Below are 23,627 nucleotides of genomic sequence, written 5' to 3'. Positions count from 1 at the left end.
GAAATTTCCAATAATGAACTCCATCCTAATTTGACTTTCTACAATTAGTTTCTTTGTTTTTTTTTTTTTAAATAAATTGTGATGTAGGACTTGATGTGACTTTGTTGATGTCCTTACAATATAATGAAGACTTTACAACGTAGATCCTTCATGGGCAGAATATTTTATAATTATTGAAACCTTGCACTTTCTATTTGGCCAGAAATTTTCTATTTTGGGATACCCATTTGCTTGAACAATCAACTTCATTTTTAGAATGTTTTCCCGCAAGAAAATTCTTATAATTTTCCTATGCTTGTTCTTATTAATTGTAGTTATAGTTTAATTCTTTAGGTTTAATGATAATACAATGATTTTTGTAATTTGTTATTGCTGTTTAGTTTCGTAAATGCATTCATTATTTGGGTAATAATTGGGATTAAAGAGTTCATGCAGATAATTTATTAATTTTTTTTAAAATTTTACATTATTGATTTATGTGACGAAATATTTTAATTTATTATTTATTATTTTAATTTTGATTTACTTATTTTTAACTAAAAGTTTTATAAAGTTTACTTATAAAATTTCTTATAAATTTTTTTTCCAAACCAAGAGCATCTCCAAAAATTAAGTTACTGATGAGCTAGGTAAGATATGTGCTGAGTCAAATCCTATCGGCAGCTGTGACTTGTGATGAAAGATAAAAATGAGATTGGCATTTGAGCCTACCTCATTTGTTAAAAATAAAAGTTGAAAAATAAACTTAAAATCAAGATTAAAATTGTATTTTTAACTTCCTTTTTAACAATTTAAAAATTTTATTTCTTTTACGATAACAATTTAATCTTATATGGTATGCAAATCGTAATAATTATTCGTCCATTGAACTTATTTCTATTAAGGAAGAAATGGTAAAGGAATTGACGTTTCCAATTAATGCATGGAGTGTATGCTGCATGGAAGGCTGAAATGGGCCTATAACTCCTTCCGCACGCGGCTTCCCGTTAATGGGCCCTCATTGAGTAAGATGAAAATTTGGCATTCCTTGGGTCTGCCGAACAAAAAGAGAGGTGGAAGTTGCTGGAGCAGGGCAAGAGAGGAGGAGAGAGCTAAAAAAAAAAGGGGGGAGGAAGCTTCTGAAAAAAAAAAAAAGGAGCGAAAAAAAGAAGGGAGAGAAACCAAGAGAAAATAGTAAGGTTGCAAAGGTGAGCAGCCATTTAAGGGCGCTTATTTCCTACTTCTATTCTTTATTTTCATGCCATCTTGCACTCCCCATAATCTGCTCTACAAAGTTTTTTTCATGTGTTCCTTGTATGTTTTGTGTTTGCTATTTGTTGATAAAGTTTCAAGCTGTGTTTGATTTATGTTTCTGTTTTATTTTGTTCTTGCAAAAGAGATGAAGTTCTGATTTTTTGGTTTGGCCGAATGCTCCCTGTCTCTTCCAATGGCAGCTGCAGCAATCGGCTTCATCCCATAAAGTCTTGCCAAATCCTTTTCTCTTCCATCTTTCATGGTCATCCTTTGGTTAGTATGAGTTGAAAAGAAAAAAAGAAAAAAGAGAGACCTGGAAAGCTGCCGCCAAACCGTGCTGCTTAGCTTCCATAAGCAGTCACGGTTTGGATGTTTTTATGTATACAGTCCATCCCATTTTGACGTGGAAAGAAGGCTTTAACCGAAGGTGGTTTCTAAAGTAAGGAGGTAAGTTGTTAGAGGGTGAAGAAATGTCTAAAACTTTGAATTTTTCTTTCTTTTCCAGCTCTTAGTTTCACGTGTGGGTTCTGGTACAAGCCATGAAGTTTCAAGCTGCATGTCTTAAAGCTCCATCATTCATATGTTTGCTGCCTTATGTGTTTAAAGAGACTTAAAGTTTCAACATGTCCCTTGCTTATGGTTTATTTTCCATGCATCTACTTGTAGGAAAGCTTACGCCATGTTGATTTGTTTTACTAGTTTGTGCCATCTAGTTTCGGTTCTTGTTGTCCTTGTTATCAAAGCTGAGTGTCTCTTAACTGTTTCATATCGATTGGTTTTTTTTTTTTTTTTTAAATGAAATAGAAAAGATGTCATATGTAGGTAGTGTCTCAAGGAAGGTAGGGTGGTAATGGGTGTACTTGGGAGACCTTGATGGTGTCACTGTTTTCTCTTCTTGGTTTGTAGTCATTGTATGAGGCGTTGCTTGCTGCATGTAGGTTGCTTGTGTTCTTTCATTATAAAGAAATAGTGTCAAAAAAAGAAAGCCACATATGAAGAAGAAACAAAGGCCATGGCGAGGGGACCATTGTGGCTTTCTTTATTTCTTCTTTGCATTTTTAATGGATTGGTTTAAAATGGAATACTAACACCATTTAGGCAGTAAAAAGGGATGACGTGGGACCATAGTAATGGATCTCATATATTTCTTTTAATCTTGATATGAATATAATAATAAAAATAAAGTAGTAACTTTCTTTATTTAGAATATTGTGATAAGTAAATTTTTAAAATATAAAATATAAAATATGTTTTTAATAAAGTTTATTTATTTTTATGTGTGTTTGATTTTAATTATATTTTATAATTTATTTATGATTGTTTAAATTCAATTACAAGTTTAATTTTATGTATTGTTAATTCTTTTATTGTTTACATTCTCATTCTTATTTTAATTTAATATCTCATGTTTAAATTCATGGTTGATATATTATTCATGTATATAATAAGGATTTAATAATGATATTTTAGAGAATCTGAGTAGTGATTCTGTAATAATATTTAGGTGATGATATTTTTCTAAAAATATAATAGCTTTCCCGGGCATGATGTCTACTGCATGATTCTAAAAAATATAATATATTATTTTTTACAATTTAAGACTAACGTCGTTATGATTAGTTCCAGCACCATGAACACAAGGTTGTTTTTTTGGATTCTTGGCATGATGTTAACACAAGTCATTGGCGTTGGGGTTAATATCTTATACAAGGTGTCTTATAACGTCGGTTTTAGTTTACGAATTTTGGTGGTATATCAATTCATCGTCGCCACAATATGTATACTCCCCTTTGCATTGATAGTTGACAGGTACGTTTTTAAAAACTAAATTTATATGTTTTTTAAATGTGAAATAAATAATATATTGATTCATAATTTGCGTATGAATTTAAAAAAAAAAAATTTTTTGCAGGAGTACAAGGCCCGCATTGACATGGAGGATAGCTGGTTTAGGCATCTTAGCTGGAGTTTTTGGGTATGCACTTTATTTTTTAAAATTTAATTTTCTATTTAAAACCTAATTATCTATTGATTAATTTAAATTTTGTTTCGTGGAATCAAGGGGAGCACTAGGGCAGAATATATTTGCAGCCAGCTTTGCTTTTGCTTCTGTGACATACTTGGCAGCAATTTCAAATCTATCTCTTGCCGTCACTTACATGCTGGCAATCGTTTTCAGGTATTGGAAATTTTGAAAAAAAAAAAAAAAAAATGCAAAGTTTGGATCTAAGGATATTTACTTGTTTTCTTAGGATGGAGACTTTCACTTTAGCCACTTGGCCTGGTAAGTTTAAGTTGATTGGCACCGTCATTAGCATCACAGGTGCCATGATTATTAGCTTCTACAGTGGACCAAACATCCATCTATGGTCCACTTCTGTGGATTTATTACAGCATCATGGGATAGCAGCTTTAACCCAAGTGCAAAGGCCAGTATATGGGATCATGTTAGCTTTCAGCAGTTGTGTTTGTTTTGCGATCTTTCTTACCATATTGGTATGCATATATTTGAATTTTAATATAAACTATATTAAAATAAAATATAAATTATTAACAATTAGTTTTTTCCCTTTGTTTTAACTAGACGATGATGAGCAGGACATACTCCTACCCAGTTTTCTCTTCTTTATTGTTTATGTGTAGTAGTAGCACTGTACTCTCCACTATATATGCTATCTCTATAGAGAGGGATTGGTCTGCTTGGTACTTGGCGCAGGATGCTAGCGCCATAACTTACTCGGTAATTACTTACTAATTTTATTTTGTTATTTTTTTCTTAATTTTGTAGATATATAAAATTATCTATTACATTTCTTAATATGCTTTTATATCTTATATTTGAAATAAGAAAAAACTTTTAACTACAGTGATAGGGTTAGGAGGAGAAAACAAAAAGAGATAGAAATACTAAGCTTTAGTTTACAAACAAGTTTTAGAAGTTAAAAGTAAATGATTTTTTTTACCGCTAAATTTATTCTTTCATTTAATAAAATGGATAGGGCATCCTTGCATCTGGATTGTCAGTAATGCTTGCAACATGCTGCGCACGACAACAAGGACCAGTTTTTGTCTTCGCGACTTCTCCTTTAGCCCTCATCTTTACAGCACTCATGGGCCCTACTTTACTACACGAGGAGATTCACCTAGGGAGGTATCTAATAACTTTCTTTCAACTTTTTTGATCAAATAACATTATCATATATTCCACTAATTTTGGGGTGTTTTTTTGTTCAAAATTAACAGCGTTATAGGTGGATTACTAATTATTATTGGAACATATGCCACGTTGTGGGGGAAGAGTGCTGAGACACAGTCGAGAAGAGATGATCTTGCAATTCAGACTGTTCAAGTACAATCAAGAAGAGATGATCCTGATATCGAGAGTGTTGAGACACAATTAAGAAGAGATCATCCTGATCTTGAGCGCGTTGAGATACAGTTAAGTGAAGAAGATCTTGATCTTAAGGGTGCTAAGTAGATAGATCTTGATGTCAAGCCTATAAATAAGTGATGAGTGTGTGTACAAGTTGAATTAGACATTGTTCTATCCAAAGGCAAACAATACATTCGATTGAAATTTAATAATTTTAAATTATAAAAATAAATTAAAAATAAAAATAATTTAAACAAATATTAATCATATAGTTTATATGTTTGTCAAGCTCAATTTTACTCAAAATTTTGGGCTTTAAAATTTTTTCAAGCCTAATCTAAATTAAAAAAATAAATCCCATTAAACTCAATTTATATAATAAAAAATTAAAAAAATATGCTTAAATTAAGTTTAATAGAATTATATTCAATTCATGTATTTATATAAATTAAAAATAAAAATTATATAAAAGTTAAAATTAATAAAATATATATAAATCTTATTTTAATTTATATATATATGAATTAATTTATATATAATTCACATATACAAAAAAATAAAAAATGTATATATATAAATTTGGACTAGGTCGAACTAAGTTCAAGTTTTAAATTTTTTGTCTAAAGTTCAGCTTAAAATTTAAACGGACTTAAAATTGTTCCTAAATCTATTTAACAAGTTTTAATTTTTTATTCAAACTCTCTCAAAATTGAAATAAACCTATGGATTTAATACATTTATAAACTTTAAATTCAATAATTTTGAAACATGAAAAAAATCTTTTCTTTATTTTTGAACCCAAACCTAATGTTAGAACTTCTCGTCATATTATTTTTAAGTGAACTCTCGTATTGTTTATGACGGACAAACGTGAATTTATCTACGTAATATTTTCATAACTTTCTAAGCAAAGTAAATGAAATCAGCCTCAAACCCACGGTTAGACTGCAGAGCATCTTCAGAAAAAGAGTTTATTTTATAACTCTTTTATTTTTATTTTGTAAAAAAAAATAGTGAAAAATTATTTTTCATTTTAATAAAAGTTAAGAATCAAAATAATATTTAGTAAATAATTTTTATTAGTTGTACTTAAATGATATTCATTTGATTAATTTTTTTTACCTTTTATAAGAATAATAAACAAAAATAATTTTATTATTAAAAAATAATCTTGACTTAAAAAAAATAAAAAACGAAAAGTATCGTCTAAACATTTAATAATAACTGTCACCCTCACTGTTGATAATCTTTATTTTTTCCACTAAAAAGGCAAAGCCATAAAAATACTAGGAGCCATTCTTTTAAAAAGCAAAAAAAAAAAAAAAAATCCAAAAAACAAATTGTTTAAAAAAAAGAAAAATCAATGAACACTACTCAATTTGCAAATTCGGTGTCTCCACCCAAGAATTTTTCGCCTTTGTTTCTTCTATTTGTGCCACCATCGCTTTTTATTCAGCACCTGCATCTGCTTCATGTGCCAACGACCTCTCCGATTTCCATTATTTCTTGTCGTAAATCTTCTTTTCAGGTATGTTTGGTTAATCTGTCGAAGCTTATTTGCTTTTTTTTTTTCTTTTAATTTTTAAAGTTTTGATGATTGTTTGCCTAAATCAGCTACTCACCATAGCAACTCAAATCAATTCCATCATTGCCATTACTCTAATGAGAAAAATTCTTGATTTCGCCTTTAAATGCCTTTTTCTCTTTCTCATTTTAAAAAATCTAGGGTTAGAAGTATCAATCTTTCAAAACTTAACAACACATTGGTTATATTCTACTAATTTTCTGTTATCTTTTTGGTTTGTATTCTTTTAACAACTTAAGATTATGCGTAGATAATTTTCCAAAACCCCGACGGCGATGTCACCATCAGTTAACTCATTTCCAACTCTTTTGTTTTGTGTTTTTTTTTTTTTCTAATTTTTGCTTGATCATTAAGTTCCTGGTTACTCGATTAGGTTTTAAAAAATTATTTTTGATTAATGTTCTATTTGGCTTGGAGCTTCGAAAGAAGAAGTTAGTTAGAATAAGCTATTTGTGAAGATAAATGTAGGTTTTATTGGTAATTTCAGGATTTATAGTTTCTTTATTAAACTTAATAGTCTTCAATTGGAAACTTTGGTTTAGTTAAAATTTTGCTGACTTAATGTTTGAGGAAAACGCATCTTGAAATTTATATTTCTGTACTTTGATTTCTTAGTGAAATCATACACTAGATCGTGTTCAAAGTTTCCTGACTTGTTTTTTGGATGTTGTCAGCAAATGATGGAGCGACGATATTGGAGCAAATCGATGTTGACAATCAAATTGCCCAATTGATGGTTGAACTATCCCGAAGTCCAGATTATGAAATTGGTGATGGGACGATTGGTGTTGTTGTCATGGCTGGATACTTTTAGAGCAGGCAGAGTGGCTATTAGAATGTGGGATTCATCCCATCCAGATTGCAGAGGGTTATGAAATGGCTTCTAGAATAGCTATTGAGCATTTCAATGGTTGGGTTGTTAAAATATTAATCATACTTAAAGCTATAAAACTACATCAAACCAATTGATTTTACACCTATATAAAATATTATATATTATTATATAATGATCATTTATTTATATTTGTATGTTTATAAAATAAAAAATTAACTGTGCATCGTGCATGTTACAAGCTAGTTAAATTGAATTCTTGAATCTAATTCACTCTTACCGCTTCAAAATCATGAAACTTTGTAGAATTGGGTTTTTCAGCATTAGTTAGTTTTTTTTTTTTGGTTCAATTTTACGATTAGAGGTATTAATGAATTGGGTCGGATTGGGTTTAGGCCGAGTTCATATTTGATTTTAATATCTTATATGTTTGTTTAAGTCCGACCCAATTTGAAATTTTAGGCTTTAAAATTTTTTCAAGCCTGATTCAAATTAAAAAAAAAAATTTTGAATGCACCCATTAAACTTAATTTATATACTAAAATATTAAAAATATATAATTCAATTAAATTTAATGGGATTATATTTAATTCATATATATAAATTAAAATAAATATTATATAAAAGTAAAAATTAAGTTTAATAAAAAATATATATAATTTTTATTTTTAAATTTTATAAATACGTGAATTAATATATAATTCACATTTATATAAAAATAAAAAACTTATATATATGTAAATTACGGTTGGATCGAGTGGGCTTGGGCTTAAAATTTTTTTGTCCAAGACCTGATTTAGAATTTAAATGGGTTTAAAAATTATATTTAAACTTGTTTAAAGAGTTTTTATTTTTTGTTCAAACCCTCTAAAAAATTGAACGAGTTTTTGGATTTAGGCGTATAGCTTGACCTTTAAATAGATTTACTTAGGATGTTGCCATGTGAATTTATGTGGCACAAATTTCTAAAGTGAGAATGTAGGTTTTAATGGCGGATCCATAATTTTTCTAAAGGTGTCTATTTATAATATATAAAATAATTATTAATAAATTTATCAATTTTATGGTGTTTTAGGAAAAAAAAGTTTTTTTATCTTTTTTTTCCATCTTTGGAAGTATTCAAAGAAAAGTTTCGAAGTGTTCAGTGAAAATTTTTTCTTTAAATTTTATTATTTTTCAATTTTATGAAGTGTCTATGGACATCCTCCCACTAAAAATGGAACCGCAACTGATATATTTCACAATCATGTGTTCACATGTTAATCACAACATGTATATTGTAAATGATCTTGCTTCGTTAAAGATGACAGAATTGAACAACTTTTTTTTTTAAGATTGGATTTCTGTCAAAATATCAAGAAGATTCTTTTTAATTTTTTTGAAGGACTACCCATGAATAAGCAGGTTTTATTAATTTAAATTGTGTTGATTGAGCCAATTCATGACTGAAGTTTGTTCTATAGAGTTGCTTGGATATTGCATATTTTACAAGTCTGGATTTTGCTTGGAGTTGGAAACCCTGAAATCATTATAAAAAACTGCAGTGATGGATACGTTGACTAGCAATTTATGATTGAAGAAACTTCTGAATCTCCTTAGGTTTTGGCATCATGAAAAATATTTCACAAGCTGGTAGCATGGTAGCAATTTTCAAAAGCTGGTAGCATCACGAGGCATTGATTCTATATTTGTGAGTTGATCATTTCAGAAATTAGATAATTTTAAGTGGAGGGAATTGTTATTTCAGAAATCATGTTGTATTAAATTTCTTTTTTTTAAGTAATTTCCATTTAGTTGGAAAAAAAAAAAAAGAGATACATATATATATATATATATAATCATAGATTTATCAAAGTTTTAATGAGTTGAAAAATGGAAGAATCGGATAATATTACCTAATTTTTAAAATAAAATTTAATAATATTCCAATTAAAGAAATAAGATTGCAAAGTACTTTAGTTTAGTTTAGGGAAAAACTCTAACATATGCAGAAGGAAAAATATTTTTAAATTTAATTTTAATCCAAAATATATTTAAACATATTAAAATAATGATATTTTAACTATTTTTTAATTTGATATTATTTTTAAAATAATTTTTTAAGATTGTTTCAATGATGAATTTGACTTAGCTTAAATACCTTAATTTGAGAAATAAGATTAGAATCAATCTATTTTAGGAATTAAAAATTTAAAAATACTTTAATTTAGAAAAAAATCCCATATTTTTGAACCCAAATCTATTGGAGTTTATTCTTTAACTAAAATAGTGTAAAATCTTTATTCTGATTTAAATTTTATACTTAAATAAAGGTATTTTAATCTAGTTGGATTCCATGTCCCTCTCGAAGTTGGCGAAAACAATATGAGAATAGGATGGAAAGAAGAAAAGGGCGTTGTTTCCGTTCACTGACTTCAGGACTGCAACTCCGCGACTTCTCTAGTTCCATTGTTTCTTTGGGTGTAATGGGGAGTTAAATGGGGAGTTAAGGGACCCACACCTCCGAGCAGGAAACATGTTGGTAAAGCCAGCTGCAATACAAAGCGGATATCCTACTTTAATTCTATCAGATTTGCTAGGCAACTCAACAGCAAAAATAAAGAATATGTTAAGAACATATCAAACGATGATCAAGAACAAAATTGAAAAACCCAAAAAAAATTTCTAACTTAGTTCATCTTAAAATGGGCAAAGTCCCAACAAAATTCTATTTTCATAGTCCAAATTATAGAAGAAAGGAAAATTAAGAAAAAAAAAAGGAAAAAAAAAGGGGTTGCCTTTTTTTCTATTTACTTGATAAAAATGATAATAATGAAACTTACAAAGAAGTGAACTGCGACTTTGAATGTGCTGTAGTGAATTTGATTATTGTGTAAAATTTGATTTTTGAAGGAATATGAATTTAAGTAAATATGTTTTAACATTTTGAGAATAAAAATATATTTTGCTAAAAAAAAAAAGAAATCAAAAGAAATTGCTTTGAATGTGATGCAATAAGATTTGCCATAAGTTTTGTTGCGTTTTAGCTACAGGAAAGAAAAAAAATGGAAATTACTTTTACATCATTTAACGAAAGATGTTGATATGAAGCTGATATAAAATTTAATTAGATCAAAGTAATTTTGTTTAAAAATAAATTTTAAATATATTTTATTTGGAGAATTGAATTTGAAATTACCATAATAAAAGAAAAAAACTAAAACCTAATGGTTGAATTTCTCCTTGCATTATTAATATGAAGCTGATATAAAATTTAATTAGATCAAAGTAATTTTTTTTAAAAATAAAATTTAAATATATTATATTTGGAGAATTGAATTCGAAATTACCTTAATTAAAGATAAAAGCTGAAACCTAATGCTCGAATTTCTCTTCGTATTGTTGATGAAGGGCAAATATGAACATAAATGTAATAAAAAAAAATAAAATATGATAGGTCATTGCACTACAAAAAAACAAAGATTTGGTAACTTTTTTGGTAGCATTTTCAAGCGCTGTCATGCTTTTATAAATTTAGAAGCTTTTTCTTTTTTTTTTTTTGGTGTATGGGAAGTAATATGAAGATAGTCTATTAATTCATTTCTGGCTAAATATTTGAAGTCAATGGAAAAAAAAGACATGGATAACATATTCGGAACAAACAAAATCATGTGCATTGAAAACAACCTTTGCGGTGACTTTGCCATAAACTATACCTACACTACAAAGCTAGCAAAGAAAACGAGTGAAATGGGATGGCTTTTCGCCCATATCAACACAAACACAGACAATAAATGCAAATTTCATGATTTTTAATTTCTTTACTATTGACCTTTTCTTGACCTTTTTCAATGCTAATAATGAAACTTTTTAGCAATCTTTGGCTTTTTAATAAAAAATTTATATATTTCACTAATAAAATTTATTATAAATTTTTTTTTTCAAAAGGAAGAACATCTCCAAAAATTAAATTGACACTGAAATAGGCAAGATACGTGCTGGGTCAAATCCTATCAACAACTATGTTAAGAGATGAAAATGAGATTGGCATTTCAGCCTACCTCCTTTGTTAAATATAAAAGTTGACAATTCAACTTAAAATCAAGGTTAAAATTCTACTTTTAACTTCCTTTTTACAATTTAAAAATTTTATTGCCTTTACGATGACAATTTAATCTTTTGTAGTATGCAAATTGTAATAATTATTAGTCCATTAAACTTATTTTTAACTAGTTTTAAATTCGTATGATGCATAAAAATATATTCACATATCAGTAAATCTTATGTAAATATAAATTATTTAAAATGATAATATAAGCTATGGAGTTTATGAACAACTCATAACTTCTATAATTATTTTTATTCAAATTTATATATTTCAATATAATAAAAAAATTAATTACATATTGAATATATTTATGCAATTATCATCAGTTCTAAAGAAAACTCAAACTATAATTTATTAAATCCAAAAAATCTCTAAACAAAAACAATAATATTTTCGATTTCAAGAAATTAAAAATTTCATATTTAAAATCAATCTAAAATACAAACTTTTTTCATGGGAGATTTTTTCATAAGTTATTGTTGAAGCAAAGATACAGAAATTCTTTCTCTAAGTATTTCTTGTTATATTTGAAGTAGGTGTTATTTTACTTTATTAGCCAATAGATTTCATAGATAGAGGTGAAGAGATAGATAAAACAGCAATCTATGATTTGACAACAGTTGAGTTATAATCTAGACTATATAACTTTATAACAAATATAATCAGTATAATAAGTTTATGCTTATCTCTTTTGACATTTAAACTTAGAATCATAATCATACTTCTTATTCACTATAAGTTTGATACTACTTGTCTCAAGATTATATTTGGTTGCTCTCGTCTTGAACACTCAAATTTTATCTCAGAGATCTTCAAATATCTCTTGGATTTTATAATCTCCAGTTTCCTAAATCATAAGTATAAATATGTCATTCGATTAATTTGAATATTAAATAATATTAAAATATTTTTTAACTCAATATCTTAGCAAATATTTCATAAAGATCATCGATATCTCTATTAATTAAATTCTTAGCTTTTGTATTGAACTGTACGAATATCGCCTTTTTTAGAATTATCATATGCCTCAATATTCAACTTGTACCTAAAAAAATACAAAATCATACAATTATAATATAATATAATAATTTAAAATACTTTTATTATCATTATGGAATAATAAATTTTTTATGTATCAAATATAAAAAATATAAATACAAATTACCTTGGAGTTGGATTAGGAGCATTAACCTAGCAGGAATAATAATGAAATTTTCCATCAATTTCATATAGTTTCTTACATGACATATAGTACCAACCAAAAGTGAAATCAACTTTTATTATAGTGACACCACTGGTGAAAGACTTTTCCCATATATTCCCAATTATCTTTAAACTAATTATCAACAAAAAAAATATTAAAAAAAGAAAGCTAATATAATAGTTAAAGAAATATAAAAAGCACTAATTTAGACAATTTAGATTTCAAAAAGAGATAAAACTTTTATCTTTTATATATTTATATTAATTATTAGGTATTAGATTGGATATACGATTTTAAGATAAAACATTTGATGCTTTTTTGTGTATTCGATTCTTATTAATGCTTATTTTGTTTTCATTGTTGTTTTTTTTAATCTTTTACTAAGGGATTCCTATTTTTTTAAAAGATAATATTATTACCGACACAATATGCATGAATTTGCTTGCTGTTAGAAGAACACAACCTTTTTTTTTTTTTGTTTAAAGAAAAAAAATAAAACCTATTAGAAACCTAAAGAGAAAATAAAATAGCATGTACTATAAAATAAATAGCTTTATTCTCTTCATTCATTTTTTTTATTAATAAAAGTGAATGTTAAGAAAGATCATACAAAATAACGAAAAACAGAATCAAGAATCCCAATTATAGATCAGAATCCATGAATTGTCTTTGTTGTTCTTTAGATATAACCCATCATCTTCTGCTTTCCAAAAACACTCCTTGAAATCACACTTATCAAGCAATTCGCGATTGACCCAATATACATCGAAATGTCCATGGTGATTTGCCCAACTCATGTTGCACCAAAAAAGTGTCGTTCCCCCAAAGTTAGCCTCAAATGTCCAATACCATTCTTTGGACATTTGGATTAGGTGCACACCTAAATCGTCATCTTTGGATTGGCAATGTATAGTCAATTCGTTGTCGCTCAACCCATTGATGATGTGAACATAATATCTCTTTCCGGCATGAGCAAGACTGATTTGGCTTAAGGCAATGGCTACTACAAGTAGGATGGCCATGAATTTGTTGGAAATGCCCATTTCTCTGATTTCTTTGCTGTTTTTATGTTAGAGTTTCTTGTTACTTCTTCATTTTATAGTTGAAGAATTAATTCTTGATGCAAGTATTAGCTCATATTAGAGTATATTTTGGATAGAGTATATTTTGCAAAGTGAATTAAGTCATATATGGAAATTAACATTGTGAATAAATTAGTTCTTATCTTCGAAATATCATAAATTTATTAAAAAACTTTTAATATTTTATTGTATCCAAATAAATTCTTATATTTTGATTTGAGTCATTATATTAATATATTTTTATTTGCTTACGTCAGCATTATATAATATTTCTAAAACTTTAACAATTATTACTTTATTACTTTATTATTAATTATTTTACTTTATTAGCCAATAGATTTCATAGATAGAGGTTAAGAGATAGATAAAACAGCAATCTATGATTTGACAATAGTTGAGTTATAATCTAGACTACATAACTTTATAACAAATATAATCATTATAATAAGTTTATGCTTATCTCTTTTGACATTTAAACTTAGAATCATAATCATAATCATAATCAAAATCACAAGCATGACATAATCATACTTTTGACATTTAACAAATATAATCATACTTCAATAGCCTAGTATCTCAAATAAATAAGAAGCAAATGCAACCTGCTCTAAAGTAAATCAGATCCTAGTAAAACTTTTTTCAGACCATTTGAAGTTATATTCTGTTTCCCCATTAACCCAGTCCGGTGTCAGCAGCGATAACAATGGCACCCCAATAACACAAGGATTAACCGATGAAAGGAGAACTGGAAAGGGAAGGAGGAAGAGAAGTGGAAGGTTTAGAATTAGGTCAATAATACAATGAGCAAAAATGAAGCCAATATAATTTTCAAACTTGAAGTGCAACTCAGGGTAGACTCTTCTAAAATGTGCAGATGGCACATGATAAATAAATAACAAGACCAAAAGGAAAAAGGAAAGCAAAACAAAGATGCATAATGTGACAAGTCTCAAAGAGAAGAAGGAAAAGGTGAGTGCCGATTAATCAGAGATACAGTAATAGCTACGTGACAGAACATCCAAAGACATCATCGGTTTGAGCTATCTTTAATGCTCCAATTTGAAAACATGTATACAGCAGCACAGTAAACCTTAGGAGGATAAATAAATAAAATATTGATTTGAGCATAGGTAGAGGATGTTAATGTAAAAAAAAAAAAAAAAAAAACAGTGAAAGGGTTAAAGTGGAGTTCTTTTTTGTGTTAAAGAACAACAATTTGCTACCTTAGGAAGGATTGCTAATGTTACTCTTTGTGTTGAATAAATGGACAAATAATTGACACATTTCATATCAGTAAAGAGAAAAGAGGGAAAGAGGGGAGGATTAAAAAAATTATTTGATGCCTCCAAATATATGACAATTGACAGTTTGAGCGTAGATTTTCCTTTCAGATTGAAGGAAACCCACCATTTCCTCCACATTGAATTAGTAAATTGCATATTGCACATTATTGGGTAATTGACTAAAGAGATGAAACATAGTATAAGACATGCAAGGTTTTGAACATTACATGAACAAAATTTGATGCAAATTGCCACTTCCTTTCCACGTATTTGTGCATGTGTTGGCTGCAGGTTTGCACATAAGCATATATAGACATATAAGGTGTAACCATAGAGATAAACATGAAATGAACTCTACTATACCAATCATGAGACAAAATTTGGCAGAAGAGGGGTCCAAGGAAGAGAAAGAGAAGATAAGGTCGACGGTGATAAATCGCAGCAGTTTCCCTGTTTAAGTGATTTAAGCATTCTCCTTTAGTATATCAACGACATGAAGTTGACAAAGTTTTAGCAAAACTAATGATGAATGCTAAAATATCAAACTGACAGTATAATTCAACAACGTCCATCGAAGTTTACAAGTAGAGTTATACCCCGCTGACAGCAACAGAGGTATAATTCTCGACAAGGCTGAGCCAAATCATTACGCACTCTTCAATCACAGGATGTAACAAAGAACCCTGATAGCCCCAGCAAAGCATAACAAAGTAATGCTTCTGTATTCAACAATCATTTTGTTAACTAACAGCAATAGAGACAGCACCCAAGCTGGGATAGTGAATATTTCATACAAGTAAAAATTATTAAAGCATGAAAACCGGATAAATACAAATTTTCTTCAAGCAATCTAGTCAAATTGACCCAGCAGTGTTTGGAAAATTTCAAAGAAAGAAATACACAACACGTTTTGGAAAATGACTAGGTGTCATGTAAAAGACCATGAAAACAACAGGCAATAAAATTTTGTTCACTTTGGTTCTTTAACCAACTTAGAGCAGAAAAGAAATTTTAGTGAAGAAAGCTTCACACCACGATCACTGATAGTAGCTTCCAAAAAGTAAGGTCATAAATGAAATTTTTAGTCTTTTATATATATGAAATTACTTTTTTTATCACTAAAGACCTAACTGTGGCCTTTTCCACCACTTTGAGCTAAATTCTAAAAGATATTGCATAAACTTCCTAAATGCTTTTACAATCTTTTTTTCATTTTCTCTGCAGTGAACTCAAAGTTTTCAGCATTATACATCACAAAGGGGACTCTAGTGCCTCAGCAATGCAATCTACAGATGCTTTAACATTGTGTTAAGATTCATTTTCAACATGACTTATATAAACTAGTAGATATCTTAGCCTTTCTTGACAAATGCTTTCTAATAAATGGAAGAATGTCTATTTGCTTTCACTTTCAACTTTCGCCAAAGGCTAAACTTTTTATATGGTTCAAGCCTTTTAAGCTTACTAACTTGTAGAACCTAATCGAAGTCTGAAAATTTCTTAAAGGCTAAAATTTTCAAGTTCAATATCTTGCTAATTCAAAATGCTTAGACTTTCACATTTAACATTTAACTTAGTCCAACCTATAAAGCTTTCTTTATTGGTTGATACTTAACCTATAAAACTTCTTTCCTTGATGAAAAACTTAACCTATAGAGCTTTCTTGATTGAGATACTCAAAATTATAAAGCTTTCTATATTGGTTGAGATACCCAACCTATATAACTTCTTTCGATGGTTGAAAAACTCAATCGATAGAGCTTACCTTATCATTGCTAAGTTTAGTATTTACACATAGGGAACTACATAATTTTTTTTCTCAAACCGAGGGAACTTGATGGTTAATTCCGTAACAAAAGCATTCCAAAGTTTTCTAAGGGAAGCAACAATGTCCAATATAATAGAGTTTGTGAAATATTACTCAAGTTGCTTTGCTTTGTTGCAGTAATTAATAATTTTTTAAAAGAAATTTTCAAAACATTAACAATTGAGTTCGAAAAAATTTTTAACATGTATTTCGATTTACCTTTTCATTAATAACATTTTTAGTTTTATTTTAATTTTAACTTTTTGTATATTTCTTATTAAAATTCTTTCTTCATCACTTTGTTGTCATCACACTAATTAAGTGTGATTTTTCTCATGACGAGTCTGATCTAATTTATAAATGATTATTGGTTTGATGTACTTGATATAATAATTATTTCATAGATAATTACTTATTTGATAGTACAAATTTAATCTCACTATAAAAAAATTAAAAAATATATTTTATTATCCTTCTCCTTCTATTATTTTTTAACATTTTAATCGGCACGATAGAAAAGTTGAGAAAAAAGTTTTATGTAAAATAAGAAATCATTGAAATAAATTTTTATTATGGATAAATTGTAAGAAAATATATATATTTATTTAAAATTTATATTATATTGTGTGATATTTTTCTCTATTTAATTTTGTCAATGTTATATCAAATAAAAAAATATAAACAAAAAAAATAATATTTTAATATTAATGCCACTTATACAAATTCTGGACCATGCCACATTGCCACTTACTTTGTTGAGTATGTGATGCGAAATTCACGTGTTCATTTATTCACAGGTACTTAAGGTAATGCATTGGGTTTTCTTTAATGTGCATGTAATTTTAGTAATTTCTACTTCCTCTTTAGTTTTTAATTTTCTCTATTTTCTTTCTGTTTGAGCTGAGCTATTTATTTATATTTTTAATAGTAGTCAATTAATTGTTTGCTATTTATGAATATTTGTAGATTACGTTTTACAAAATCTTTGTTAATTGGGATCAAAAATCTTCAAAAGAATATTTTAATACATATTAATGCTACTATCTTTGATGGCACGTTACAGAAGAGCATATCTTTTATTTTAATGCATATTAATAGTAATGATAAAGAAAATAATTATCCTAATCGACCTATGATAAAAACTTCATCTTAAATTCTGAATTTAAGCACTAATTAAAGCTATAAACATCACTTGAATTTTTAAAATTAAGGGTGAATTTTTTGTAATTAATAAGATTGAAGCTGGAATCTTTTTTGTTTAACTGCCTATTAATTTACACTTAGTTTTTCAAACTTTCAAGACAAGAAGGGTAATTTGCAAATTAATCTTATATCACATCCCTTAAGCTCAGTTAATGATATTCAGACTTTTTAATCATAAGAGCTAGCTTAATGCACCATTGCGTGTGCCCTCAGCCAGCACCATATTATAAGTTAAAAGCTATATCCAAAATTAGAGAAAACGTAATTGTTACTAACGTAATCCTAAGAAAGACCTAAAAATACTTGCCAATTAAAGTGAACTCTAATTCGAAATTTTAAAGAAATTTCCAATAATGAACTGCATCCTAATTTGACTTTCTACAATTAGTTTCTTCATTTTTTTTTTTTAAATAAATTGTGATGTAGGACTTGATGTGACTTTGTTGATGTCCTTACAATATAATGAAGACTTTACGACGTAGATCCTTCATGGGCAGAATATTTTATAATTATTGAAACCTTGCACTTTCTATTTGCCCAAAATTTTTCTATTTTGGGATACCTATGTGCTTGAACAATCAACTTCATTTTTAGAATATTTTCCCGCAAGAAAATTCTTATAATTTTCCTATGCTTGTTCTTATTAATTGTAGTTATAGTTTAATTCTTTAGGTTTAATGATAATACAATGATTTTTGTAATTTGTTATTGCTGTTTAGTTTCGTAAATGCATTTATTATTTGGGTAATAATTGGGATTAAAGAGTTCATGCAGATAATTTATTAATTTTTTTTTAAAATTTTACATTATTGATTTATGTGACGAAATATTTTAATTTATTATTTATTATTTTAATTTTGATTTACTTATTTTTAACTAAAAGTTTCATAAATTTTACTTATAAAATTTCTTATAAAATTTTTTTCCAAACGAAGAGCATCTCCAAAAATTAAGTTACTGATGAGCTAGGTTAGATATGTGCTAAGTTAAATCCTATCAGCAGCTGTGACTTGTGATGAAAGATAAAAATGAGATTGGCATTTGAGCCTACCTCATTTGTTAGAGATAAAAGTTGAAAATTCAACCTAAAATCAAGATTAAAATTGTATTTTTAACTTCCTTTTTAACAATTTAAAAATTTTATTTCTTTTACGATAACAATTTAATCTTATATGGTATGCAAATAGTAATAATTATTTGTCCATTGAACTTATTTCTATTAAGGAAGAAATGGTAAAGGAATTGACGTTTCCAATTAATGCATGGAATGTATGCTGCATGGAAGGCTGAAATGGGCCTATAACTCCTTCCGCACGCGGCTTCCCGTTAATGGTGAGCCCTCATGTTCTCATTTCGTTTTTTCATCTGTCTGATGGTAGTGACCTCCAAAATAGTCTTCCACATTTTATTTCAAATTATTACAAATACATATATACATGTAAAAGAAAGACCCCAATTCAATGCTATGAAGAAGAAACAAAGGCCATGGCGAGGGGACCATTGTGGCTTTCTTTATTTCTTCTTTGCATTTTTAATGGATTGGATTAAAATGGAATACTAACACCATTTAGGCAGTAAAAAGGGATGACGTGGGACCATAGTAATGGATCTCATATATTTCTTTTAATCTTGATATGAATATAATAATAAAAATAAAGTAGTAACTTTCTTTATTTAGAATATTGTGATAAGTAAATTTTTAAAATATAAAATATAAAATATGTTTTTAATAAAGTTTATTTATTTTTATGTGTGTTTGATTTTAATTATATTTTATAATTTATTTATGATTGTTTAAATTCAATTATAAGTTTAATTTTATGTATTGTTAATTCTTTTATTGTTTAGATTCTCATTCTTATTTTAATTTCATATCTCATGTTTAAATTCATGGTTGATATATTATTCATGTATATAATAAGGATTTAATAATGATATTTTAGAGAAATCTGAGTAGTGATTCTGTAATAATGTTTAGGTGATGATATTTTTCTAAAAATATAATAGCTTTCCCGGGCATGATGTCTACTGCATGATTCTAAAAAATATAATATATTATTTTTTGCAATTTAAGACTAACGTTGTTATGATTAGTTCCAGCACCATTTACACAAGGTTGTTTTTTTGGATTCTTGGCATGATGTTAACACAAGTCATTGGCGTTGGGGTTAATATCTTATACAAGGTGTCTTATAACGTCGGTTTTAGTTTACGAATTTTGGTGGTATATCAATTCATCGTCGCCACAATATGTATACTCCCCTTTGCATTGATAGTTGACAGGTACGTTTTTAAAAACTAAATTTATATGTTTTTTAAATGTGAAATAAATAATATATTGATTCATAATTTGCATATGAATTTAAAAAAAAAAATTTTTTTGCAGGAGTACAAGGTCCGCATTGACATGGAGGATAGCTGGTTTAGGCATCTTAGCTGGAGTTTTTGGGTATGCACTTTATTTTTTAAAATTTAATTTTCTATTTAAAACCTAATTATCTATTGATTAATTTAAATTTTGTTTCGTGGAATCAAGGGGAGCACTAGGGCAGAATATATTTGCAGCCAGCTTTGCTTTTGCTTCTGTGACATACTTGGCAGCAATTTCAAATCTATCTCTTGCCGTCACTTACATGCTGGCAATCGTTTTCAGGTATTGGAAATTTTGAAAAAAAAAAAAAAAAAAACAAAGTTTGGATCTAAGGATATTTACTTGTTTTCTTAGGATGGAGACTTTCACTTTAGCCACTTGGCCTGGTAAGTTTAAGTTGATTGGCACCGTCATTAGCATCACAGGTGCCATGATTATTAGCTTCTATAGTGGACCAAACATCCATCTATGGTCCACTTCTGTGGATTTATTACAGCATCATGGGATAGCAGCTTTAACCCAAGTGCAAAGGCCAGTATATGGGATCATGTTAGCTTTCAGCAGTTGTGTTTGTTTTGCGATCTTTCTTACCATATTGGTATGCATATATTTGAATTTTAATATAAACTATATTAAAATAAAATATAAATTATTAACAATTAGTTTTTTTCCTTTGTTTTAACTAGACGATGATGAGCAGGACATACTCCTACCCAGTTTTCTCTTCTTTATTGTTTATGTGTAGTAGTAGCACTGTACTCTCCACTATATATGCTATCTCTATACAGAGGGATTGGTCTTCTTGGTACTTGGCGCAGGATGCTAGCGCCATAACTTACTCGGTAATTACTTACTAATTTTATTTTGTTTTTTTTTTTTCTTAATTTTGTAGATATATAAAATTATCTATTACATTTTTTAATATGCTTTTATATCTTATATTTGAAATAAGAAAAAACTTTTAACTACAGTGATAGGGTTAGGAGGAGAAAACAAAAAGAGATAGAAATACTAAGCTTTAGTTTACAAACAAGTTTTAGAAGTTAAAAGTAAATGATATTTTTTTACCGCTAAATTTATTCTTTCATTTAATAAAATGGATAGGGCATCCTTGCATCTGGATTGTCAGTAATGCTTGCAACATGGTGCGCACGACAACAAGGACCAGTTTTTGTCTTCGCGACTTCTCCTTTAGCCCTCATCTTTACAGCACTCATGGGCCCTACTTTACTACACGAGGAGATTCACCTAGGGAGGTATCTAATAACTTTCTTTCAACTTTTGTGATCAAATAACATTATCATATATTCCACTAATTTTGGGGTGTTTTTTTGTTCAAAATTAACAGCGTTATAGGTGGATTACTAATTATTATTGGAACATATGCCATGTTGTGGGGGAAGAGTGCTGAGACACAATCGAGAAGAGATGATCTTGCAATCCAGACTGTTCAAGTACAATCAAGAAGAGATGATCCTGATATCGAGAGTGTTGAGACATAATTAAGAAGAGATCATCCTGATCTTGAGCGCGTTGAGATACAGTTAAGTGAAGAAGATCTTGATCTTGAGGGTGCTAAGTAGATAGATCTTGATGTCAAGCCTATAAATAAGTGATGAGTGTGTGTAGAAGTTGAATTAGACATTGTTCTATCCAAAGGCAAACAATACATTCGATTGAAATTTAATAATTTTAAATTATAAAAATAAATAAAAATAAATTAAAAATAAAAATAATTTAAACAAATATTAATCATATAGTTTATATGTTTGTCAAGCTCAATTTTGCTCAAAATTTTGGGCTTTAAAATTTTTCCAAGCCTAATCTAAATTAAAAAAATAAATCCCATTAAACTCAATTTATATAATAAAAAATTAAAAAAATATGCTTAAATTAAGTTTAATAGAATTATATTCAATTCACGTATTTATATAAATTAAAAATAAAAATTATATAAAAGTTAAAATTAATAAAATATATATAAATCTTATTTTAATTTATATATATATGAATTAATTTATATATAATTCACATATACATAAAAATAAAAAATGTATATATATAAATTTGGACTAGGTCGAACTAAGTTCAAGTTTTAAATTTTTTGTCTAAAGTTCAGCTTAAAATTTAAACGGACTTAAAATTGTTCCTAAATCTATTTAACAAGTTTTAATTTTTTATTCAAACTCTCTCAAAATTGAAATAAACCTATGGACTTAGACGAATAGCCCAACTCTTAAATAGGTTTAATACATTTATAAACTTTAAATTCAATAATTTTGAAACATGAAAAAAATCTTTTCTTTATTTTTGAACCCAAACCTAATGTTAGAACTTCTCGTCATATTTTTTTTAAGTGAACTCTCGTATTGTTTATGACGGACAAACGTGAATTTATCTACATAATATTTTCATAACTTTCTAAGCAAAGTAAATGAAATTAGCCTCAAACCCACGGTTAGACTGCAGAGCATCTTCAGGAAAAGAGTTTATTTTATAACTCTTTTATTTTTATTTTGTAAAAAAAAATAGTGAAAAATTATTTTTCATTTTAATAAAAGTTAAGAATCAAAATAATATTTAGTAAATAATTTTTATTAGTTGTACTTAAATGATATTCATTTGATTAATTTTTTTTACCTTTTATAAGAATAATAAACAAAAATAATTTTATTATTAAAAAATAATCTTGACTTAAAAAAAATAAAAAACGAAAAGTATCGTCTAAACATTTAATAATAGTTGTCACCCTCACTGTTGATAATCTTTATTTTTTCCACTAAAAAGGCAAAGCCATAAAAATACTAGGAGCCATTCTTTTAAAAAGCAAAAAAAAAAAAAAAAAATCCAAAAAACAAATTGTTTAAAAAAAAGAAAAATCAATGAACACTACTCAATTTGCAAATTTGGTGTCTCCACCCAAGAATTTTTCGCCTTTGTTTCTTCTATTTGTGCCACCATCGCTTTTTATTCAGCTCCTGCATCTGCTTCATGTGCCAGTGACCTCTCCGATTTCAATTATTTCTTGTCGTAAATCTTCTTTTCAGGTATGTTTGGTTAATCTGTCGAAGCTTATTTGCTTTTTTTTTTCTTTTAATTTTTAAAGTTTCGATGATTGTTTGCCTAAATCAGCTACTCACCATAGCAACTCAAATCAATTCCATCATTGCCATTACTCTAATGAGAAAAATTCTTGATTTCGCCTTTAAATGCCTTTTTCTCTTTCTCATTTTAAAAAATCTAGGGTTAGAAGTATCAATCTTTCAAAGCTTAACAACACATTGGTTATATTCTACTAATTTTCTATTATCTTTTTGGTTTGCATTCTTTTAACAACTTAAGATTATGCGTAGATAATTTTTCAAAGCTCCGACGGCGATGTCACCATCAGTTAACTCATTTCCAACTCTTTTGTTTTGTGTTTTTTTTTTTCTAATTTTTGCTTGATCATTAAGTTCTTGGTTACTCGATTAGGTTTTAAAAAATTATTTTTGATTAATGTTCTATTTGGCTTGGAGCTTCGAAAGAAGAAGTTAGTTAGAATAAGCTATTTGGGAAGGTAAATGT

At 27.9% G+C, this 23,627-nt stretch overlaps 3 protein-coding genes across 3 annotated transcripts; 2 read left to right on the top strand and 1 right to left on the bottom strand.

Annotated features, from left to right (window-relative positions):
* The first annotated feature begins 2,899 nt into the window (after positions 1 to 2,899).
* On the top strand, positions 2,900 to 7,005 carry LOC149513822 (WAT1-related protein At1g25270-like). Its single transcript, XM_089748126.1, has 8 exons — positions 2,900 to 3,042; positions 3,146 to 3,208; positions 3,296 to 3,412; positions 3,486 to 3,729; positions 3,818 to 3,973; positions 4,233 to 4,384; positions 4,477 to 4,700; positions 6,866 to 7,005. The coding sequence occupies exons 1-8, from the start codon at positions 2,900 to 2,902 to the stop codon at positions 7,003 to 7,005; spliced, it is 1,239 nt and encodes a 412-aa protein (XP_089604252.1).
* A 5,938-nt stretch (positions 7,006 to 12,943) lies between these two features.
* Positions 12,944 to 13,357, bottom strand: LOC149513821 (S-protein homolog 1-like). The gene has a single exon (XM_089748125.1). The coding sequence runs from the start codon at positions 13,355 to 13,357 to the stop codon at positions 12,944 to 12,946; it is 414 nt and encodes a 137-aa protein (XP_089604251.1).
* Positions 13,358 to 19,829: 6,472 nt separating this feature from the next.
* Positions 19,830 to 21,562, top strand: LOC149513820 (WAT1-related protein At1g25270-like). Its single transcript, XM_089748124.1, has 7 exons — positions 19,830 to 19,972; positions 20,076 to 20,138; positions 20,226 to 20,342; positions 20,415 to 20,658; positions 20,747 to 20,902; positions 21,165 to 21,316; positions 21,409 to 21,562. The coding sequence occupies exons 1-7, from the start codon at positions 19,830 to 19,832 to the stop codon at positions 21,560 to 21,562; spliced, it is 1,029 nt and encodes a 342-aa protein (XP_089604250.1).
* Positions 21,563 to 23,627: the final 2,065 nt, after the last annotated feature.

The sequence above is a fragment of the Durio zibethinus genome, chromosome 18 (genome assembly GCF_047325235.1).
Source record: "Durio zibethinus cultivar Kanyao isolate XHJ-2024 chromosome 18, ASM4732523v1, whole genome shotgun sequence".
NCBI lineage: Eukaryota > Viridiplantae > Streptophyta > Magnoliopsida > Malvales > Malvaceae > Durio > Durio zibethinus.
This window is presented reverse-complemented; position numbering and strand designations above follow the sequence as displayed.